Consider the following 18334-nt stretch of genomic DNA (forward strand, 5'->3'; position numbering starts at 1 on the left):
ATATATTTACAGTAGGAAATTTACAAAATATCTTCATGGAACATGATCTTTACTCTAAGAAAATGTAATTTATGCTTAAAATTTTTACCCATATAATGTATTTTTTACAACAAATATACCCCAGCGACCTAAGACTGGTTTTGTGGTCCAGGGTCACAAATACTCTCATTAACAAACAGGTTTATCTTGTACGAAATAGAAAAAACTTTTTTACATTAAAATTGTATTATACAAATGTAAACTTAATCTTTATTGGTTAATATATATATATATATATATATATATATATATATATATACACACACACTGTATGCACAAAATATACATATATTTAAATAAAAAAATGCACAAAATATACATTTGCCTTAAGGTTTACTTTTTATCATTGCTATTCTTATGTAATTTATTTCCATTTTTTTTTTTACTTTCTTCATTAATGGGGATGCTGAACAATGCATTTCACAGTCAACAAGTGGTGCTGCTGCTGTGTTGGTGTGCATTTCATAACTAAACTTTGAACTCTGTAACCACTACGGCCCGCTTCAAACCATATTTAGTTTGAGATCTGGACAAAAAAAATGTAACTGGTAGCTTTATTGCAAAGCATTGTTCAAGTTTTTGTGGGCACAGATACAGAGCAAAGCCCTTGGCAACACTGGGTGTGTATCCCTCCATATTTTTTGATTTCATCATAAATGACACACAAATGGATTTCCTTTAACATTTTCTGTCTGAGCACTCAACCATTTCTGCATGACCTCTGTTGCCAGCGCGGCTGCATATTTAATGAATATCGATGTAAATCGATAGAAAGCTCGCTCCTCCCTGCCCTTCTGTCTCAGAGTTCCGCTGGCAGAAATGTCAAGGTTCCTCTTCTGCCCTTGTCATGAAAATTTCTAGTGTGATCATCTCTTTGTGTCACGTTTACCAAAGCCTCATATATTACAAACAAAAAATACAAATAAATAAAATTCATTCAATATGGTTTACACATTTTTAAATAAAATAAAATAAAAACATGCATACTTAAAATAGTATATAATACATTACAGAAATTAAAAAATTGTTTTTTTTATTCTTAACACTTTTCCCCCACAAAAGTTTCAGCGGACCAACACTGTAAGTATCATTCTAACCTGTCAAATATGGCTCCTACTCCGGCGCTGTGGGCGCTGTTCCGGTGCACGTGCAATCCTGTGGCCAACAGTATCCCATCTTTCACTGCTATTGAACGGTGTGAAAATGACGCAATGAGGAGCTCATTCCATCCTGAGAGACAGACAAAATCATGATAAAACATTCCGCACAGTAAGAGGGAATTAAGCAAGCATCTGAGTGACCAGGGCTCCTTTAACTAGTCTGCCTAGCAACTACCCCACTCCCTCATTTCCCCAGAGTTGAGCTTGGGAAAAGCTGAGATGCTTTCATCTGTGAGACAGCAGAACTAAAGGGGTTATTTATAGAAAACCTGAGAGCTCAGAGAGAGAACGAGAGAAGACCCTCTCAACATGCTCTTTAGCTTGTTCTGGGAAGATAAGCATGACTCGCTAATACAATGGGCCATAAAGGAAATTAAAAGCGAAGCAGTTTATTTGTAGAATGGTGGTTTACAGAGCATCTAGTTGTCATACTTTGTCAACTTCTTAGAAACTCACTCATAAATCTGACGCGGTACACAAACTGTTGCGACAGAACAACTGACTTTTCACACATCAATGCTGTCCTTTAAGTGAGGACACCTGCCCCTTTTAGTTACCACTATATTAGCCATGGAGACTTCATTTCCCTCTTTTTAATATTTGACATTCATTTTTATATAAAAGCCCTTTTCTGAAATTTTCTGAAAACACCTTGCTATGTGCACTGTGCTAGACTAACGGAGACTTGTCACAGCACTTGCATATTGTTGCTCTCTCGTTGGTCTGATTGCTTCTACTTTGTAAGTCGCTTTGGATAAAAGCATCTGCTAAATGACTAAATGTAAATGAAATGAAACTTTGTCACGTTTCCCTTTCAAAACCATATTAACTTCCAATCCAGACAGCAGTTTTTTTGTATCAAAGGTATATTCAGTACCTAGAATTTAGCTTTAAGATACAATAGTAGAAACAGTATTAACAAATAAAAAGAATTTTCCTAATGCCTATACATTTTCCAAATATAAGCATCTTGCAAAAATCATTTTAAAAAACAAAATCATGGGTAAGTTGTTCATAATTATGACAAACTCTTTTTTTTTTTTTTTACTTTCAAACTGTCAAATGTTGAAAGTTTAAATAAAATAAAATCAAATAAAGTTTTGAAAAATATACATATTTACAAAAATTGCATTTGCATCACAGATGCCTCTTTTTATATTGTGTGTGTGTGTGTATCTAATACAATACACAATTATATTTTCAAGGAGAAATTTAAGGATTTTTGATAACAGCACGTCATTTATGTAGGCAGAACACTAGAATGCTGTCTAAAAAGGCAGCTCATAGGGTTTGTAACACAGTTAAAAAAGAGTGAATAAATAAATAAATAAATAAATACATAGATAAATAAATAAAAACCCTGATTCAGGGAGGTTTTTGCAATTTCAGGCATTTTTAGACTTTCTAGTTCACCTCTGAAACCTAACACTAAAGGTCGAACGATTGATCGGCGGAGAAATTTAAGGATTTTTGATAACAGCACGTCATTTATGTAGGCAGAACACTAGAATGCTGTCTAAAAAGGCAGCTCATAGGGTTTGTAACACAGTTAAAAAAGAGTGAATAAATAAATAAATAAATAAATACATAGATAAATAAATAAAAACCCTGATTCAGGGAGGTTTTTGCAATTTCAGGCAGCTCACACTCTGCAGCCGCTTCTTGTTCACCTAACACTAAAGGTCGAACGATTGATCGGCCAGCCGATTTTTTCCATTTTTTAATTAATCGGCATTGGCCGATTGTGCTGAAAATTAGGCTGATTAATAGGCAGGCGCATCTGCGGGCAGCTGAGCAATGTTGCGGAATGCCAGAGAATCTCTCTCTGGCTGCGTGAGAGACGGAGCAGCTCACACTCTGCAGCCGCTTCTTGTTCTCACACAGTTTCAGCTTATGATGGCAGGGCAAAACAGACCGTTTCGAAAGCGTAATTACGTTTTACCCTACTAGAATTGACACTGGAAAGTTATCATATTCATAAGTGCAACAAGTAATTTGCATGTGAAAGTAGAAACACATGCAGTTCAGACGAAACTTCTGGGCTGATTATAATGTGCCCGTTAACTTGAAATATTTGTGTGTAGGTCCGACAATATCATCCACGATGTCATCGCTCATGGCCAGTGCACTCTTAAGCAGTTATGAGCAGCAGGCTGTGTAATATGTGAGAACTCTTTTATTTTTGTTAACACTTGGCCATTTGACTTATAGCAGTGTCCAGTGTTTCCCATACATTGAGTTATTACTTCATGAATAAACTGATCACTGCACGTTTCAAAATTAAAATGCAGCGCAGGTGTTTTTATATGAATGTATCTTTGAAAAGAACCGACCGTCTTCAGAAAAGCTTCGGTGTCATTTTCATTTCGTCTTTCCTGTAATGCCTGATAAAGTAGCATTTGTGAGTGCAGTCACAGTGCTTATTAGATTACAGCCGTTACCGGGGAAACCGCTATATCTCCCGCTCCAACAGCGTCTCTTGCTGGTGGAGAATGAATTTGCATTTGCAAGTCTGTGGGAAACACTGGTGTTTGTCAGCAAACATAAACAAAGCAAGCTTCAGAACTGTTTTGAGCCATGTATTATTACACTGAATTAGGCTACTACTACTATTACTATCTTGTACCCTGCAATAATCATTTACTCAAACTCACTTTTATGAGATGTAGAAAAAAAAATAAAAAATCGGCCAAACATATCGGCCAAAAATCGGCATCATATATCGGCCAATTGGCTGCCCTGATTTCTAAATATCGGCATCGGCCAGTGAAAAACCCATGTCGGTCGACCTCTACCTAACACGTCCTCTAAGCAAGCAGAATGCTACAATGCAGTCTAGAAAGGCACCAAACTAGGTTTTGAAACACAGCCATAGAGGCAGCTTAACTTCAATACTCTTCTAATTAAATATTTGACTTTATAATGAACTCATCCTGATTCTCTCTTTTAAGTGTGCATCTGTTTGTACTCTTAAACTCACCTGCTCGTAGAAGAATGACCTGGTCGTCCAGCGGGAGCTCGGAAAAATGCGGGATCCTCTTGGCCCATTCCACTAGAGTGAAGAGCTGCTTGTCTGCGGCCTGACAGATGTTTGTGACTGGATCATTGGGCTGGTGGAAGAAACAAGAACACAGGTGTCAAACACTGGTCTGTCCAAATGTCAGAAAAACTAATTCAATGCAAACACTTCTGGTTTCACACACTGTCTTGTTTTGAAATATGTTAAAACGCAATCTGAGTAAACACTGTTGACACGAAGGGTGCTATAGCTAGCATTAGCACAGTTCAGTTAATTTTCTTTCAATTCAACTTGTTTCACAGTGAGGCAAGGTTAGTTGAAGTTACTCAAACTGTTGACATGTTTATAGCTAGCTATCTAAATAATAACCCATCCGTTTAAGGGGAACTATTACTGAAGATTGCTACCGCTCTCCTCGGCCCCACACATGAGAACTAATTCTCTCAGAGCAGAAGTGAACAGGAAGGCAAAACAAACAGTGCTTTTGCCCCGGCCTGCGCAGGAAATACCTGCCGAGAGCTGGTGCTAAAAAATGACTCCCTTTCTAAGCAGGCCTTTCCTGCAGGAAGCTCCCTGGAACTAAATTCACTTTGACATATTTGCTCATTCCCAAACATTTACGGAATGCTACTAAACATTTAAAGGACCCAGAGAAGGACATGCAATTAACTGTCAAACAACATGTGGTAAAATTCTTGCATTGTTCTTGAAAATGCCTTTGTGGGGGATGTCACATGAGGGAATTTGAGTACGGCAAGTTGCCTTTAATGCCTCCTGCAGATTTGAGTCTATTAGCACGTCTCGATGCGGAACGCTCCGGCTCCATCAAAGAGATAGGACAAATGAGAGATATGAAAAATGGCCTAGATGATTCCAGCTTCACGTTGCGTGAAGCCAAGGGAGGGATAGATACGCCGCTTTGTTTTATAAGATGAAAGAGTGAGTCAATGGAGTGCGGGAGAGAGGAAAGCAGCAGGAGAGGGTTTTCTGAAAGGATGAGAACAAATAGACATTGAGTGCCGTTTTTCAACTCAAGTGTCAAAAGGGAAAGCGTTAGAAAATCAACAGGACATTGCAGCGGGCAAAAGGACAAATCGTTTTTAAGAAAACAAACAGAGCGGGATAAAAAAAAAATTATATTCATATTTATCAAAATTATTAGTGGGAGGGAGTGTGCATTCCTGGAAAATCCTGACCTCACTTTTGGCAGCCTGCTAGATTCACTCGAGTGCAGCGCAGGAAGTTTATTAATAGGTTCGACACAGTGACACCACAATTAAGAGTCAAGAGCTTCTGAAAGGGTCAATATATCAGCCACTGTCACTGAAACGGTCTCATCTAACAGTCCTTAAAAAAATAGCTCAGTTAATAAAAAGACACGTATGCATTTTATATATACAGTGGTTTTGGAAAGTATTCAGACCCCCTTAAATTTTTCACTCTTTGTTATATTGCAGCCATTTGCTAAAATCATTTAAGTAATTTTTTTTTCCTCATTAATGTACACACAGCACCCCATATTGACAGAAAAACACAGAATTGTTGACTAATCTTCTAATGTTTTCTAATCTTCTAAAAAAATATATATTTTGCTCAACAATGCTGCATTTATTTGATCAAAAATACAGAGAAAAAACAGTAATCTTGCAAAATGTTATTACAATTTAAAATAATGGTTTCTATTTTAATATCCTTTAAAATATAATTTATTTCTATGATGCAAAGCTGAATTTCCATCAGCCATTACTCCAGTATAAAGTCTCACATGATCCTTCAGAAATCATTCTAATATGCTGATTTATTATTAGAATTATCAATGTTGGCAACAGTTGTGCTGCCAAATATTATTTTGGAAACTGCGATACTTTTTTCAGGATTCTTTGATGAATACAACGTTAAAAAGAACAGCATTTACTCAAAATATAAATATTTTCTAACAATATAAATCTTTGCTATCACTTCTTAACAATTTAACACATTCTTGCTGAATAAAAGTTTTAATTTCTTTCAAAAAAAGAAAGAATAAACATTTACCGACCCCAAACTTTTGAACGGTAGTGTATATTGTTAGAAAACATTTATATTTTAAATAAATGCTCTTCTTTTAAACTTTTTATTCATCAAAGAATCCTGAAAAAAAAGTATCACAGGTTCCAAAAAAATATTAAGCAGCACAACAGTTTCCAGCACTGATAATAAATCAGTATATTAGAATGATTTCTGAAGGATCATGTGACACTGAAGGCTAGAGTAATGACTGCTGAAAATTCAGCTTTGCATCATAGGAATAAATCAGATTTTAATGTATTTAAAATAGAAAACGTTATTTTACATCATCATCATATTTCACAATAATACATTTTTCCTGTAATTTTGATCAAATAAATGCAGCCTTGATGAGCATAAGAAACTCATTTAAAAAACAAAAAATCGTTCTGATCCCAAACTTTTGACCGGTAGTGTATACACACACACACACACACACACACACACACAAAAATGAAAAAAAAAAAAATTAAATTACATGATGGGAAAGGTGTTTAAAATGAAGAAAAACATTTAAGACTTTCAAATGTTCTAGATTGTCAAAAAAAAAAAAAAAGGACGTTTTCACAGTTCACATTTCACAGTTTCACAAAAACAAAAAGAAAAAAAACCAAAAGATAACATACTGCTACTAATATGCACCTTTTTAGGGGTATATAATCTACAAATTTGTCCCTTTAAGGGTACTGCCCCACTGACAAGCTGCTGTACCCACAAAGATACAATTTTTGAATAAAATAAAGAAAATTAAATAAACTAACCTTGGACAGCAAATACAAAAAGCCTTTAGAAATGTGAAGTTCTAAGAAAAGCTCTAAAATCATTAGATTTGCAGATGCCTCTTTTCAGATTGTGTATGTGATGCAGAGTCATTCAGACATTAAGTTTAACTTAAGTGTCTGAATACTTTGTGAGACCACTTTGCGACCATTACTAGAGGCAAGAAACATCTCCACAGTTGTACTTTGGGAAATGACTGACGACAGATAAACAGTGGGCTCTTCCGTGATTTCGCATCAGAACACGGGAACTCCCAGGAGAATCCTGTGAAATTGTTGAATGTTTCCCCTCTACAGTATTTAAGCGGCTGTTTAAAACTCGCACTGACAACAGAAGCAGATCAAAGGCAGAGGCTGGAGATGGCAAACTGTTAGCCAGACGCAAAGCCATCTCTCAGAAAACAGAAGCAGCTTATGAATATTTCTGTGGCTGATCGGGGACATGCAGACGATCCTCCTCGGTGCAACAGTTTCTGCCATGTTCTTTAACAAATACATAAACAAACAGATAATTAATTCACAAAGCAACAATATAAAGGAAAGCGAAGTGGTGAAGAGACTCTGACGCTCCTCAAAAGAATACAACTCCCAGAGTTCTCGTTAAACACCGTAATACTCATGAATGATGAATAGCTATCTTGGCTCTGTTTACACTGTCCTCGTTTCTTCTACAAAACAACCAAAAATGACCCAAAATTGGATTAAAAAACAAAAAGATTCACAAATCTAAATATTAGCACAATAAACATATATTTAAGCATTTCTGTAATTGAAGTCTTTAACAGGGGTCTGCCAATTATTGTTTGATTTTTAACAAATTTTTGTGAAAAAAAGATACAATTAGTTAAACAAAAATACAATATTAAATGAACTTTAAATAAAACTAAAGTTCAGGTAAATGTTTTACTGTATCTCACACATTAATAAATACAATATTTACTACATATAATTATAAATGTACAAATACATGAATATATACAGTGGTGACCGGTAGTGTATACACACACACACACACACACACAAAAATGAAAAAAAAATAAAAAAAATTACATGATGGGAAAGGTGTTTAAAATGAAGAAAAACATTTAAGACTTTCAAATGTTCTAGATTGTCAAAAAAAAAAAAAAAGGACGTTTTCACAGTTCACATTTCACAGTTTCACAAAAACAAAAAGAAAAAAAACCAAAAGATAACATACTGCTACTAATATGCACCTTTTTAGGGGTATATAATCTACAAATTTGTCCCTTTAAGGGTACTGCCCCACTGACAAGCTGCTGTACCCACAAAGATACAATTTTTGAATAAAATAAAGAAAATTAAATAAACTAACCTTGGACAGCAAATACAAAAAGCCTTTAGAAATGTGAAGTTCTAAGAAAAGCTCTAAAATCATTAGATTTGCAGATGCCTCTTTTCAGATTGTGTATGTGATGCAGAGTCATTCAGACATTAAGTTTAACTTAAGTGTCTGAATACTTTGTGAGACCACTTTGCGACCATTACTAGAGGCAAGAAACATCTCCACAGTTGTACTTTGGGAAATGACTGACGACAGATAAACAGTGGGCTCTTCCGTGATTTCGCATCAGAACACGGGAACTCCCAGGAGAATCCTGTGAAATTGTTGAATGTTTCCCCTCTACAGTATTTAAGCGGCTGTTTAAAACTCGCACTGACAACAGAAGCAGATCAAAGGCAGAGGCTGGAGATGGCAAACTGTTAGCCAGACGCAAAGCCATCTCTCAGAAAACAGAAGCAGCTTATGAATATTTCTGTGGCTGATCGGGGACATGCAGACGATCCTCCTCGGTGCAACAGTTTCTGCCATGTTCTTTAACAAATACATAAACAAACAGATAATTAATTCACAAAGCAACAATATAAAGGAAAGCGAAGTGGTGAAGAGACTCTGACGCTCCTCAAAAGAATACAACTCCCAGAGTTCTCGTTAAACACCGTAATACTCATGAATGATGAATAGCTATCTTGGCTCTGTTTACACTGTCCTCGTTTCTTCTACAAAACAACCAAAAATGACCCAAAATTGGATTAAAAAACAAAAAGATTCACAAATCTAAATATTAGCACAATAAACATATATTTAAGCATTTCTGTAATTGAAGTCTTTAACAGGGGTCTGCCAATTATTGTTTGATTTTTAACAAATTTTTGTGAAAAAAAGATACAATTAGTTAAACAAAAATACAATATTAAATTTACTTAAAACTAAAACTCAGCTAAATGTTTTATAAATGCATAAATATATCAATAATGATTATTTTAATGGCTTTTTATGCCTTATTAATATGTAAATTGGGGTTATACATCCATCCTATCCATATCCAAAGTTGAAGAACCTTGATCTAGATTAAAATGTATCCAAGTAACAGAAAATAAGTGGTTAATAGAGGAGGTAAAAACCACCATGAATGATTTCTTTAGTGTGAATACAGCCAGCCATATGATTTGCTTGTGAGATTCGGCGGAGCGGGACGAACGCTAGCCACGGGGCACGAGTGACGACAACGCTTTCAGATTCGAGGAGACGCTTTGATAACATTCTCTTCATGACCATCACAAAACAACGGCTGTTTTTGTTCTCGCTGAATGGAAAGCATTCGGCCTGCATTATTCACAGCAGATCCTGGTCCTGGGTTCTTGCAGAAATGCCGCACTATGAAATTTTTATCACTTGAGGAGGAGAGATGAGAGACATTTCAATTTTTCATTGTCTGCTTAAACTATATTATTGTTGCGTGACAACAGAGAGGGAAAAAGCAGTCTGGATTTACAGCTGCGCAAGACATCTGCAAGCTCATGTGACATATCCCTGTCGCAGAAACACTTCCTGTGTGTCAGATGTATTGAATCAGTAAAACAAACACAAAACAAAGAGTTTCCAAGTAGCTAAATGGCTACAATGAGTGTGTTTACATGTAAAACAAAACCCTATTAGAGGTTTCAAAAATGCAAGAAAAAAAAAGCCTAGAAATTTGAAATAGAATACTGGTTATTGGCTAATACTGCAGTTTTTATTTTTATTTATTAATAAATATTAAACATGTATTATACATATAAATATCAAATTAAATAATAAATATTTATTTACTTTTTTTTCCATGACCTTGTTGTCAGGTTATTAAGCAGAATCTGTGCATGTAATCACACTCAATGTTATGTAGACTAAATGTGAAAATGAAGCAAAAAAGAGAGGTGAAAAATGAGCGGACGGGACCATATTCTCCTCCTTTAAAGGCGGCTCTTCCCTGTCTAACTGGAGGCATGTTACTAACGCCTGTTTAACTCCTGTTCTAGGTCACCATGAGATAAACACACTTCATTCAGCTTGGCCAAACCCCAACCATTAAGCAGCAGTGGCGGCCCATTCATGAGCTGCACTCTCAGGCCGAGGTCCTCTGATTAATTAGCACACGGGGCAGTGGCTTCCAAAAGAGCACAGACAGAAGGGGAGCTCCGGGGACAGCGGGAGGGAGCCGGGTGAGTGGGGGAGACGATACCTCTGACTGCCGGCCAAGAAAGCGCTACAGAGGGAAAATATTCCAGTAAAGTGTCTCCCTGCTGTCCAACACTAGACTGCATCATTTTCTTTAATATCCTGTATTAAACCATCATCTACAGCCAGCAGGATGAGTTAGACTGTAATGTTTAAACTATGAAAATAACTGTCAGTGCACAAGCTGAGAATTTTGGTATGTTTAAGACACAACATCACTGACTTTGCCTGGGAGCTATAGCGAATGACACTTAACGTGGTGATATTTATGACATTTATTAACATGAAAATTATTTTTTGTTTATCAGTATCGGACACATTTTTTAAATGTAAGTTGTGTTTAAGACACAACGTCACCTTTTCTGCCTGGGAGCTACAGTGAAGGTTAAAACCAATGATACTTAAAGTGATATTTATGATATCTTTTGACAGGCTCAAATTTGTGCATTTTAAATTCAAATTCTTGTGGAATTTAAAATAATAAATAAAACTCACGGGACAAACAATTCACCCCAGGGTTATAATAAAACAAGTGTCAAATAAAAATAGTCAATTTAAAAGATTTCATAACTGAAGTAAAATAAAGAAAACCGAAAACTAAATAAAATGGAATATCTGAACTATTTCATATTTAATGCATAAATAATTCAAAATTTTTGAATGTGAGTAGATTGACATTTAAAATAACCAAGATCTTTGAGTAAAGAAGTACTGTGGCTTTATATACATGTATGTATGTATGTACAGTGGGTACGGAAAGTATTCAGACCCCTTTAAATTTTTCACTTTTTGTTATATTGCAGCCATTTGCTAAAATCATTTAAGTTAATTTTTTTTCCTCATTATTTTGGAAATATATGTGTGTGTGTATTTATATATACATAATAAATGTACACAGTATGCACACATATATTATGTGAACAAAAACTTATTTTGGATGCGATTAATCGCGATTAATCATTTGTTACATACTATAATAATAAATTATACATACATATATAAAACCACAGTACTTCTTTACTCAAAAATCTTGGTTATTTTAAATGTCAATCTAAACTCTAGCAATGTTTTTTTTTTTCAACTGATTCCTTTACAATTATATATACACTATACAAAAAAAACTAACAGAAATATGTCCATAGAATAAAAACTAAACTATTCCTGAAACTAAAAGCTGAAATGTAAAAAAAAGAAAGAAAATATTCTAAAAATAACTACTTTGATCGCAAAGCTAAACATAATAATGAACAATATGAATAATACCGCAAAGCAATAATAACCTTGGTTCACCCCTACTCTCACAAAAACGAGCCCCCTACTGGAGATACAGAGTGACAAACCCAACCAAGATAGCGAATCAAAGACTGAGTGCTTTCTAATGTAAAGCCTGGCAGCTTCTCCCTCATGACAGGCCTTATGCTCTCCCTCGTCTCGCTACCTTTCCCCAAACGTCGGTCCTCTGTTCCCACACATCTTCATCTTCCAGAAATAACCCCCATTTACTCACATAACAGCTTCCAGAACATTTTCGCTTCGGTACAGAGCAGTCCCAAAAGACGCACTCAACCGCCCAAACTCTCTCTCTCTCTCCTTCTCTATCCTCCTCCTGCTCTACCACTCTTCCTGTATGAGAAAACTCTCCTCAGAGGCTGACGGCAGGCTGAAAGCTCCCGGGGACTGTCAGAGTATTTCATTATTCAAACAATGCTGGAAAGTGGAGCCAATGATCACTTCAGTGGTGCTGATTTGTCATGGTGACTAGACGAGGGAGGGAGACTTCACAGCGCACAGGTAAATTCAACAACTTTATCTTACTCTGCTTCTCTCAGGGAATAACCAACCAAAACTCCATTAAAACAGATTAAGAAGTTGGATGCGTAGCCGAGTGGTTAACATACGTGCTCCGACACACTGAGCCTCAAAGTTGGAATTATAGCTTAGCGGTTAGCACACATTTAAACGGTTAAAGTTCGAATGATAGACAAACACACATGCACCAATATACAGAGCTGTAAGAAGGTGGACTCGGCAATGGTTAGTGGTGATAGGCCTGTCACGATATTAGATTATCACTGCACATGATTGTGGTCAAAAGAATTATTAATGACATCCACATTATTTTCCAGCGCAGAATGAGAAAGTGTGAGACTTCTGATTCATTAGTCACTATACATAAATAACTAGAAGAATAACTGTGCAATAGTGTGGAGTAAAAGTGTAACAGCATTCTCTCTCTCTCTCTCTCAAAAAAAAAACACTAGCTACTGGCACGCAATGAACCTTGGGAAAGTCGGGGCTGCGAAGGATCCATCTGTAGTATCCTTCATGGCCTGGGAAATGAAGGACGCATTTCAAGGCTGCATTTGAAGGAGCCTTGGAACCTGAACAGCCTTTGTCGTGCCGCTCTGAATTGGAACAAAGGCACTGTCTTCAAAATTGCAGAAAACGCAAATTCAATTCCACTCCCAATCCTTTCCAGACCTACCTATACCTTTCAATACAGTGGCCAGAACATGTAAGAAACAGAGGGAATATGAGAATTCATCAGTCTTAATAGAAGTCAAACAGAAACGAAGCTAATAAGCAAAATGACTTGCTTTGCACTTCAAAAGGGAGCCGACAGAAAAAGAACAGCATCAGAACGAAGAGAATGAGCAGAACTGATAGATGAATGAGTTGTTTTCAAACAATGCAGTAATCTGAGAAAACAGAGTCTTTCCCGGGAGACGTGTACTATGACATCACGTACGTCCAAACACGGCCATCAACAAGCTAAATCACTCGCATTACACCAAAACAAGTAGAGAAAGAGAAGTGCCGTCAAGCAGGGCACCACAACATATGGCTGAAGACATCTTAGCTCTGGGGGTTCTTAAATGTTGTTTTTCTAACTAGGTCCACACTAAATCTGACCCTGCAGATTTACATAGAACCTCAGCATTCGATGTTCTTCGTATCCCTCACTTCTTGATTGTTTGATTATTAAATGTTTTGCTACTCTTTATTGACAGAACAAAAGAAAAAAGACAACTATTTGGGGACTGAGAGAGTTTCTTGCATGAGCAGCAAGAGGCAACCACTACTAAGCTCCAACACACAAAACAGTTCTTCAATGTATCTCAAGGGTCTGTATTCAGGTTCATTTTTTGGCTTGTACAGTAAACCTGAGGTTGGTTTCCCAGGCTTTTCAGAGCACAAAGAGGAAGCAATGTCACTTACTGAATTCGAGGGCATCGGTACATTGGTTTCAATGTATGTCTCCGTCTTGGGCTCCACAGCAAGCTCCGCCTCCAGGATCTTCTCCACAGGCATGTCTTCGTTCGCACTGCTGGTCGACTCCACCTCGTTCTCGCTGCGGTCCTTGGCTCGTTGGCGCTCCTCCTGGACGGCTGTATGTAATAATACTAGTCACGGTCACTACAGTTAGTCAATCAAGAAGTCAAGACACATAAACACTGATATCAAGCTGATGCCAACAAATTAAACCACAGGTTTTTATACTCATTGACCCCCAAAAATAATGGACTCTCAAATATGATTATCCTCTTGCAAATATAATTTATTTTCAAGTATAAAAACCTATTTATAACTACATGAGAGAATGCAGGATATTATGGAAAAATAAACAATTGGCTTATATTATTACTTTGCTGAAGTATTGTATTATTAATATTATTGAGACAATACTGACTTGTATTAAAGGGATAGTTCACCAAAAAATAAAAATTCTGTAATTAATTACTCACCCTCATGTCGTTCCAAACCTGTAAGACCTTCGTTCATCTTCGAACACAAATTAAGATATTTTTGATGCATTGCGAGAGCTCTCTGACCCTCCATAGACAGCAAGGAGATTGTTAAAATAATTTGTGACATCAGTGGTTCAACTGTAATATTACGAAGAAAACAAAAATAACTTTATTCAACAATTCGTCTCCTCTGCGGCACCATTTTGGAGAGTATCACTTCTGTAAACAACGTATGCTGTTCCGTGTCAGCAGCACTGTACGCAGATACACTGTTTACATTGTTTTTACGCTTTGATCTGAACGTAAACAACGTATCCATGTACATACATTGTATACGTTGTTTACGTATGTGATACTCTCCAAAATGGCGCTATAGGGTGACGGTGAGGAGACGAATTGTTGAATAAAGTCGTTATTTTTGTTTTCTTTGCGCTCAAAAAGTATTCTCGTAGCTTCGTAATATTACGATTGAACCGCTGATGTCACAGATTATTTTAACGATCTCCTTGCTACATTTCTGAGCCTTGATCGTGTAAGGATCCTTGCTGTCTATGGGAGGGTCAGAGAGCTCTCGGAATGCATCAAAAATATCTTAATTTGTGTTCCGAAGATGAACGAAGGTCTTACAGGTTTGGAATGACATGAGGGTGAGTAATTAATGACAGAATTTTCATTTTTGGGTGAACTATCCCTATAAGTATATTTCAACCACCAATTACTGCTAATGATTTTATTTACAATTTGGTTGCTAGACAAAATGAGATGTTTTGTAACATGTTTCTTGTCTCTGTGGCTTCCTCCAACAAGCTTTAACAGATCAGACATTTGATCAGCTCAGAGAAACAGGAAGTGGTTAGTGTTGAACAGTCACTCAGTCTGACTGTGGCCAGAGCTGTATTAACCACAATCCAAGCCCCTGTGGTTAGTGCGTATGTGCCGAGCACAGTTCATCCAAAAGACTCCAAACCCAGTCCCTATTCACAGCACATTCAAACACACAAACACTAAACGTTCTCTTTTCCCTAACCCTTCAACTGTTTTCCTCAACAGTGAATCACAGAGGCATCGCGGTGGTGGAGGGGTTCCGAAACGGGGGGATTCTGCTTTACAGAAAAAGTGCTGTCTGGAGGTCAGCCCAAGGGCAAAATACTTCTCCAGGAGTCAGAGAGAGGTGAGAGTGGCTGAAATCACGTTAGCTTTATTTCCCCTGGAGAGAAGGAGAGCATAAATTCATTTAATCCTGTTTTTCTGCAGATTCGCTCAGCTCTTTTTGGGACAAGCGTGGCCCAGGCCTCCTGTGCCTCGGGGTACAGCGCAAGCTTATGGGATACAGAAAGAGGCGAATGCAAGCAAATGATCATATCCTTGAACGAAGCCGTGATGATATAAATAAGGGAGACGAAAGGTTGCTCTAGGGTCATAGACAGTGGGTGTGAGAGCAAAACGTCATGCATGTATGATCGCAGTGCTCTCTCTTCGTCTACAGGGGAAGGATTTACTCTCTCACGTTAAACAAGAGCTAGAGATCTGGGAAAGGGACTGGATGTTGGCTATGCAATCTATAGCCATAACAATAATTTATGAGGCCAAACTTGCCTGACTGCTTGCAAAGACACTGACTTGAGTTCAGTTTAGGGTTGTTTTAAACCATGTTTAAATGTTTAAGCTTGGGGATGTATCATGAATGAACTGTATTATATATGAAAAGAATTTGAAACTGATCATAAGTTGATACATATATAAAGAAAACTGATAGAAAATAAATAAAAAACTATAAACACATACACACAAACACGCAGAGCTATATATATATATATATATATGTATATATATATATATATATATAAAATTAATTTGAATATATAATACTTTTCTATATACAGTTACATAAAAATAATTTGAAACAGATTCTTCTAATTTTACTAAGCTAATTATTATTTATATAATTCATGACATACCTGGGCACAAATAATTATTAGATTATTTTTTATTAAATGAATACTAAAATAATAGTTAATAGTCAATAGTCGATGTTTATGTTTGTCTGAATGTGGAATTGTACATAGCAGAGGGTTTAGTGGTTTTAGACACACTAAGCTAAGAAAAAAATAGCACACATTAGCAACAATAATGCGTGTAAACATGTCTATATGTAAACAGGCATGCAACACACGCTATAAAAGGAGTTCATCGGTTCAATCTTAAAAACAGATTCTCTGCAGACAAAATGATTCTAAAAAAAACATTGAAAAACTCATCTCAATCTCATAAATCCAAAATTATTCTCTCTGACTGAGGGGAAAAATATAGTCTCTCAGATCAATATTCCACCAGCTGTGTGCTAAAATCTTCTATTAGCATGCTTAAGCACGTTCACGTCTCTTCTTGGGGACAAGTGTGCAAAAAGTGCTAATGCCCCATTTTCTTCAGTGTGACAACCCACCCCTCACCTCTTCCTCTCTTTCATCTCTCTCTGCCTCAGGTGATGATTTGGGAAAAAATATGGTCTTCTATATTTAGCAACAAAAAACACACACCACCTTGCATCAACGAGCCATTTCCTGTTTTCTCTCAGTATCTTGCGAGTACACTACCTGGAATCTTAAGTACAGTCATCGCTCATAATGTGCGGAACAAACTCGTTGACCATTGTCTCACCGTGAGCTGATCGGCAGACTGAATGTCTAGCGAGCACTAATTGAGCGCTGACCTGCTGTCTTGACTATTTAATGGTTGATTGAAATAATATGAATGTTTCTTCTAGAGTCACACAGAGATGAGATTGTGTCTAATAGCGAGTACAAAAAAACATCTCGTCTCACGATGGAAAGCTCAGGTCAGTCAGTGCAAAGAACGATGGACTCCTTCAACCAAGTCCTTAAGTACTTCAGCTAACACAAATGGATGCTAAAGGGGCATTTACATAGCATTGGAAGTCATTTATTTTAATGAGAGCTGGTGTAGTGAACAGTGCTATAAAATTTCAGAGGGAAAAAGCTAAATCTTCTATCCTCAACTTTATGTGCTGTACCTTCTCTCTTCATGCCCATGGCCAAACACTTCTGATAGCGGCAGTACTGGCAGCGGTTGCGCTGGCGTTTGTCAATAATACAGTCCTTGCTGTCTCGACAAGTGTAGGTCAGGTCCTTACGCACAGTCCTCTTGAAGAAACCCTTGCACCCCTCGCAGCTGTACACACCGTAGTGTTTACCTGTTGAAAAAAATTCAAACACAGAAGCCTAAGGAGTTATGTTCAGGTCTACAATGATAATAATTCATGGAACAGGGATTGTGGGATTTGAACCTACAACCTTTCAGCTGAAGTGCGTTAAAATACTGTCTTCTATCCCAGCTTAATATTCCAAGACAACTATAAGTATCATCTTGTAGTGTAAACACTGTCTCTGTGCTGCTTACAAAATATTGCACTGTTTCCCGGCTGAAAAAAACAGTTTAAACCAGCCTAAGCTGGTCTTCGCTAATTTCCCAGTCTGACAGAGTTTGTTTAACTAGCTAACTAGTTAAAAAGTTCCCAAAATCCCTCTAACACCACCCAAAAGAGGATCTTAAATGGACTAGAACACTAGCGTCCATCCCAACCAGCCCTGCATTGCAACATTAGAACAACAGTTTGCATTTGGGGCTGGATTCTTTGTTTGCATGTATACACTAGCCTAAGCAGGACTTAGCTGGTTTAAGATGGTTTCCCAGTCTGATTTAGCTTGTTTAGCTGACTAACCAGTTGAAAAGTGCCCAAAACCCTTCTAAAACCACCCAAAAGATGACCTTGACCAGGCTAAAAGATCAGCCAAGACCAGAAAACCAGCATAGACTGGTGTTTAAGCTGTTTTTTCCATTCCAACCAACCCTGTACATCAACACTGGCCTAACAGTGTCCATTTGAAGCTGAACTGTCTGTTTGGCACTTATAAATCAGCCTAAGCTGGTCTCCCAGCCTGATTAGGCTTGTTTAGCTGGGCAACCGGCTGAGAAGTGCTCATAACCCCTCTAAAAGACCACCTTGA

General features: G+C 37.1%; 1 protein-coding gene and 1 long non-coding RNA gene across 3 annotated transcripts in view; one reads left to right on the plus strand and one right to left on the minus strand.

Annotated features, from left to right (window-relative positions):
• The window catches only part of LOC107573462 (retinoic acid receptor RXR-alpha-A), a 91779-nt gene that overhangs the window by 7926 nt on the left and 65519 nt on the right, over positions 1-18334 (minus strand). Inside the window, exons 5-8 of one of the 2 annotated variants that reach the window (XM_016259893.1) lie at positions 17341-17520; positions 13780-13949; positions 4180-4309; positions 1137-1269 (exon numbers count right to left, since the gene is read on the minus strand). In XM_016259893.1, the coding sequence (XP_016115379.1) occupies positions 1137-1269; positions 4180-4309; positions 13780-13949; positions 17341-17520 (613 nt within the window). Of the gene's footprint in view, positions 1-1136; positions 1270-4179; positions 4310-13779; positions 13965-17340; positions 17521-18334 lie in introns of both variants that reach the window. The other variant, XM_016259892.1, reaches the window with a different exon arrangement.
• On the plus strand, positions 12244-13868 carry LOC107573463 (uncharacterized). The gene is made up of 3 exons (XR_001607509.1): positions 12244-12351; positions 13572-13697; positions 13839-13868. It is a non-coding gene; the product is annotated as an uncharacterized lncRNA (long non-coding RNA).

The sequence above is a fragment of the Sinocyclocheilus grahami genome, unplaced genomic scaffold (assembly GCF_001515645.1).
Source record: "Sinocyclocheilus grahami isolate Dianchi unplaced genomic scaffold, SAMN03320097.WGS_v1.1 scaffold1950.1, whole genome shotgun sequence".
Classification (NCBI taxonomy): domain Eukaryota; kingdom Metazoa; phylum Chordata; class Actinopteri; order Cypriniformes; family Cyprinidae; genus Sinocyclocheilus; species Sinocyclocheilus grahami.